This window comes from Vipera ursinii (genome assembly GCF_947247035.1).
Source record: "Vipera ursinii genome assembly, chromosome: 6".
NCBI lineage: Eukaryota > Metazoa > Chordata > Lepidosauria > Squamata > Viperidae > Vipera > Vipera ursinii.
In genome coordinates, this window is record NC_139515.1 from 70606350 (window position 1) to 70612349 (window position 6000).

The 6000-nt window shown below is 41.0% G+C and overlaps 1 protein-coding gene across 1 annotated transcript; it reads left to right on the forward strand.

Annotated features, from left to right (window-relative positions):
• The first annotated feature begins 868 nt into the window (after positions 1 to 868).
• On the forward strand, positions 869 to 5301 carry NDUFB2 (NADH:ubiquinone oxidoreductase subunit B2). The gene is made up of 3 exons (XM_083366508.1): positions 869 to 1069; positions 3022 to 3166; positions 5110 to 5301. The coding sequence occupies exons 1-3, from the start codon at positions 972 to 974 to the stop codon at positions 5179 to 5181; spliced, it is 315 nt and encodes a 104-aa protein (XP_083222634.1). The 5' UTR covers positions 869 to 971; the 3' UTR covers positions 5182 to 5301.
• Positions 5302 to 6000: the final 699 nt, after the last annotated feature.

Genomic DNA, 6000 nt, shown 5'->3' on the forward strand with positions numbered 1-6000 from the left:
TGTAGGCTGCTGCTTCCGGTCACCCCTTTCCTCTGCCTGTCTCCCAACTCACCAGAATCCAAATCACCACCTCGCTGCCTAGCAACCACCAGGCACCACAGACTAAACCAGGGATAGGCAACCTCGGCTCTTTTATGACTCATGGACTTCAACTCCCAGAATTCCTGAGTCAGCATAGCTGACTCAGGAATTCTGGGAGTTGAAGTCCATGAGTCATAAAAGAGCCGAGGTTGCCTACCCCTGGACTAAACCATTTCTAGCCACCTCTATTGGGAAGGACAACCCTCTGCTGCACGTTTGCAACATGTCCCGCCCGCAGCAGTCAGCCTCGACGGATCTCAAAAGAGCAGAGCAGAATAGGACTGACATAGCGGTGGGATGGGAGGAAGTACCCGGGCTGAATTGAAATTGTATTTTTTTTAAAAAAAATGACAGGAGGTGGTTTTATAAAAAATTATTTACCAAAAAAATATATACTTGGACTTTGGTGTAGACTTCATGGAGTTTTGTGTCCATGCAGTTCCAGGAATCCAGCCCAACTTGGAAGAATCTTTGTTTCACTTTTTATCAGTGAATGTTCCGGTTCCACTCACGGGGGACAATTTGCGAGCGATAACCAAACACGACCCTCTTTTTTTCCTGGACCAGACTCTAAAACAGAGGTCTTCAAACTCGGCCCTTTTATGACTCATGGACTTCAACTCCCAGAATTTCTCAGCCCGGCATGCTGGCTGAGGAATTCTGGGAGTTGAAGTCCATGAGTCATAAAAGGGCCGAGTTTGAAGACCCTCCTGCTCTAAAAGAACCCGTATCCAGTTCCGTCAGGGGAACTGTTCCGGGACTCCCATTGGAGCGCGCTAAAAGACAGGCACACCTTCCAGCCAATCAGAGCGCGGGTTACCGGGAGCTTCCGTCAGCCCGACAACCGTAAATAACCTTGGTGGTGGCTGCAGGTCTTAGCGGCCTCCGGGATGGCCGGGCCTCTGTGCCGAACGGCGGGAGGGCTGAGCTTGCTGAGTCGACTCGTGCGCGCCGGAAGCAAGCTGGGCCCGCGCCCGGGAGTGCGGCGGTGAGTGAGGCAGCTTGGCGAGCCCGGGGGTTGGGGCAGGTGAGAGAAGGGAAAAAGGCTGAGCCCCGGCGTGTCCGGGTGAGTTGTTGCCTGAGTTCACCTTTCCACTGTAGGGAAAAATCGGGCTCTGGTAGCCCCTTTCCAAGCGAGCACACTTCATCAAAAGGCCTAATAAGCTTTCCTGAGGCGCAAAGGCAGATTCACAATTAACTAAGGCAGGGGTCTTCAAACCTGGCCCTTTTATGACTTGTGGACTTCAACTCCCAGAATTCCTCAGCCAGGCACGCTGGCCGAGGAATTCTGGGCGTTGAAGTCCACAAGTCATAAAAGGGCCAAGTTTGAAGACCCCTGAACTAAGGCATATAAAATGGCATAAGTGGGTCTTCTCTGCACCCTTTCTAGCATTTGAAGGGATTAACTTTGAACACTTCCGATGGGAAAGGAAAAAGCCACAGCATATTGTAGACCAGGGGTCTTCAAACTTGGCCCTTTTATGACTTGTGGACTTCAACTCCCAGAATTCCTCAGCCAGCATGCTGGCTGAGGAATTCTGGGAGTTGAAGTCCACAAGTCATAAAAGGGCCAAGTTTGAAGACCCCTGTTGTAGACGGAAAACATGCAAACTTGCAAAGAAGGGAAACTCTACTCTCCTATGAAAAAGCTTTGTGCATGTTTTGTGCATGTTTAAGGCACCAAGCTAGAAACTGGGGGATCAGAAGTCTTAGACTTGTCTTGGATGCAAGGCCAGCTGGTTGACCTTAGCCAGTCACTCTCTCAGCTCTAGGGAGCCTGCAGTGGCAAGCCACTTTGCAAAACCTTGCCAAAAACTCTTCAGGAACTAGTCCAGGCAATTGGCAGGAATCAAAATTGGATTTGAAGGTGCACATACACAAATACATTCATTAATAATATTAAAAGGCATAAATGTATTGGGTTTCAGATATGTGGTGATTGTTTCTCTGCCAAAGTTATGGAGAAAAATATACCTGCCTATCATGCAGATCTATGGGACGCGGTGGCTCAGTGGGTTAGGACGCTGAGCTTGTCGATCAGAAGGTCGGCATTTTGGCGGGTCGAATCCCGAGTGCCGCATAACAGAGTGAGCGCCTGTTACTTGTCCCAGCTTCTGCCCACCTAGCAGTTTGAAAGCACGTAAAAATGCAAGTAGAAAAATAGGGACCACTACGGTGGGAAGGTAACAGTGTTCCGTGCGCCTTTGGCATCTAGTTATGCTGGCCACATGACCACGGAGACATCCTCGGACAAACGCTGGCTCTTCGGCTTTGAAACGGAGATGAGTACCGGCCCCTAGAGTCGGAAACGACTAGCACGCCTGTGCGGGGGAATCTTTACCTTTACCTTTATCATGCAGATAATAACAAGCCTAGTTATCTGCATCCAAGGTAGCCACAAAGTGAAAGAAAGATCTTGGTTTGCACAAGGAAGTGAGGCTTAGTAGGTTCTGAAACATTTATTGCGTCAGTGAAATGGGAATGGATATTCTTACTTTACAGAAGTTTATTTTGATGCCTTTTTCAGAAGTAAATACTTGTAAAATATTTCTTTCTTTTTCTCTAAATTCTCTCATTTTTTCTCCTCTCTCTTCCATCATAGTAAAAATAAAAAACCATCTTTAAGTGATAGCAAAGATTAATTAGCTAATGTATGATGTACTGAATGCTCTAAAGCATTTTAGAAATGTGGCATTGTGTTTTGGGAGTATGCTTATAAATGGCAAAATACAGAATATGTTGTATTGAAATTGTTAATTCCAGTCAAATCTGTCACAGAAAGCCACTGTTTTCTCATCTGTCCCATGACGCAGTACAGTGGGGATTCCCATTTAGTAAAATCCTGCATTCAGTACCTTATTTTCCAATTTCCTTGTTATTCTGCTAAACATATACAACTGAGATTAAAGAACTGCTGGCTGCTTTGTATTTGTCTTGCAGGGCAAGTGAAGGTGTACATGTTAATAGTCACTACCGTCAATTTTTACCACCACCACAGTTTTCAGTAATAATTGGTGAAACAGCCAGTAGTCTCATGTGGTTCTGGATTTTGTGGCGCTTCTGGCATGACTCGGATGAAGTGCTGGTAAGAGCTGTTAAATTGGAAACTACTGCAAAGGAATAGCTTTCTTAACACAGAATATATTGTAATATAACAGCTGGGTGAAAGGCCATTCTGTTTCACTTGTCTCACATGTTTATTTTAACACACATGAACACATGTTTATTTTAACACACATGAACCACAGGAGCATGTTCTATCTCTCAAGATGCAAGAGCTTTGTAGAATCCTGCTGCCCAGACTAGGAGCTCACTTTAGTGTAACACGTTGTCTACTTAACCTTATCTGGAGCATCAAGCTAATAATAATCATCCTTATGCATCTCCAACCAAATCTCATATATTCCTCATTAACAGTCTTTTTAGGAGGACTTTTAGGGCATTAAAGACAATTTTCTAGTGAATAGAATAGAGCTGGAAGGGACCTTGGAGGTCTTCTAGTCCAGCCTCCTGCTGGAGCAGGAGAACCTATACCGTTTCAGACAAGTGACTGTCTCGTGAGGTTTACCCCAACTTAAACCATCTAGATGTTCTATTCTTCAAGTGTCATCAGCTTCAACCAGGATTGTCAATGTTGAAGACTTGTTATTCGTCTGTCAAAAATTCTGGAAGTCAAACAGAGAAAGGTTACTTTAGCTGAAATGTTAGTAACGTGGTTGTTAAGTGAATCTGGCTTCCCCATTAATTTTGCTTATAAGAAGGTCGCAAAAGTTGATCACCTGACCCTGTACACTGCAACTGTCATAAGTATGAGCCAGTTGCCAAGCATCCAAACTTTGATCACATGACCATGGGGATGCTGCAATGGTTGTTAAGTGTGAAAAACGGTCATAAGTCACTTTTTTCACTGCTGTTGTAACTGAACAGTCACTAAATGAACTGTTGTAAGTCAAGAACTGCCTGTATGAGGTACAGTCATAACTACTGCATGTTCAGTGCCATCTTAAATTTGAATGGTCACTGAACGAGTGGTCATTAAATGTGAATCACTTATGTAGTAGAGTAGAAGAGTAGAAGAAACAGTGACCTGGAGTATATAGAAAAAAAAATCCCAACCAGCTGAAGAGTACTTTGTACTTGTTCTCTTAGAGATGGCAAACAAGTAATTTATTATATTGATTTGTGCACATAAGATTACTTTTTCCTGCATATTGTACAGTATTACCAACAGTATTAGATTTAGGAAAAGAGCAGTCTTGTCCTTGATTATACATGGTTATTTCTTGCTTCTTTGGGAATTTGTACAAGATACCAAACCTTGGACAAAGCGTGTTTCCAACTTTTGCATGTCCTCTTACTATTATTCCCATGCCAGCTAGTATTTCGTTTTATTCTTCCTATCTGCTATAGTGATGGCTTCTAGCTTCTTTTGTGGTGTTCGTTAAATATGGCTTGGATTGTGTTTGCTAATCTTTATTGATGGCAGAATTCAACAGATAGCATTCAGAGACTTGAACATTTAAATAATTGTTTGTAATCCTACATTGAGACACTTGCAATATTAATTGGAATCGGCCAAAAATCCCACTCCATAGAATGTATATAATGTAGCCTGTTCAGACCAAGACTGACTAAACAAGATTAAAGACAAATTGGAGAATTGTTATACTTCTCCTAATAGTGCTGAATATGGCTTTTTAAGATTATTTAGGTATCCTAAAATTGGAATGCAAAATTCTACTCAGATTTATTTTATTTTTTCTCAAAACACCAATTCTGTCATACTGAGTGATCTGCTTTTGACAGTTTCAAAAAAAAATCAGCTTTGGGAGGCTGAATTTGGAAGGGGAAGAAAGCTGTATATTAGCTTTTATGTGTCCCTGGAGTATTATTGGATTACAGCTATGCTCCAAAACTGGGATTATCTGATTTTGTCTGCTTGCAGAAGTGCTTGACTCAAGGCTGTGAAACAATTTTCTGTTTGGAAAGTAACCTAAAATGTTCAACTTTTCTATTTTTCCCTAACAGGGTCACTTTCCTTACCCAGATTCTTCTTTGTGGACAGATGAAGAGCTAGGAATTCCTCCAGATGATGAATAATAAACATGTGATTTCAAAGTGGCTCTTTAAATAGGTTACTTTGCTTAATAAGAAAGCATTAATTAAGATCTACTGTTGCAAAATAAGGAATATCACATTAAAATTGAACTACACCAGAAATGTCTGCAGTGCTATTTCTTATTACCCACTTCTAGGGGCATATTTCACCATCCTGTTTCACCTTGTATTTTGTTTCAGCCTATTTATTTTTCTAATAATACTAGGAATTATTCAGATGTGGAACAACTACATTTTTAAAAAATTAAATAACAGTAAGCAGACTTTAAAAAAACACTTGAAGCAGTATTTAGAATCTGGTCTCAAGGATGGAATTGTATTATGTAGACTGTGTGTCTTGTTTAAATGTAGTTTGAATAGTTATTTAAATGTGCCTAAATGGCAGATTCAACTAATTTATTTGTATTCATTGCTTATAGACCTCTGGAAGGATATACACAGAAAATATTTTGCTTTACATAAGAGTATGAATTTTAACTAATAAATTATAAAGACAGAGCACATGTTTTATTTTACACACTCTGTTTTCCCCAATATATCACTGTTGCATTTAAAAACAAAGATATTCAGAGCTAATTCTCTGTTAATACATCCAGTTCCTGCTTAAGAACTGTTTCATTGACATACAGTAGTGGCCAAAATTGTGGAAACCTTTTGGGAAAAGTGCATTTTTGAGGTTTGATGGCTAATAACACAATTTTTTTGGAGTAATGCCATAAAATTATATATCAATGGAAAGATAATTTAATCAAGAATGTAATGCAACATAAAGTTTGTTCAATTATCTGTACTGTATTCTAT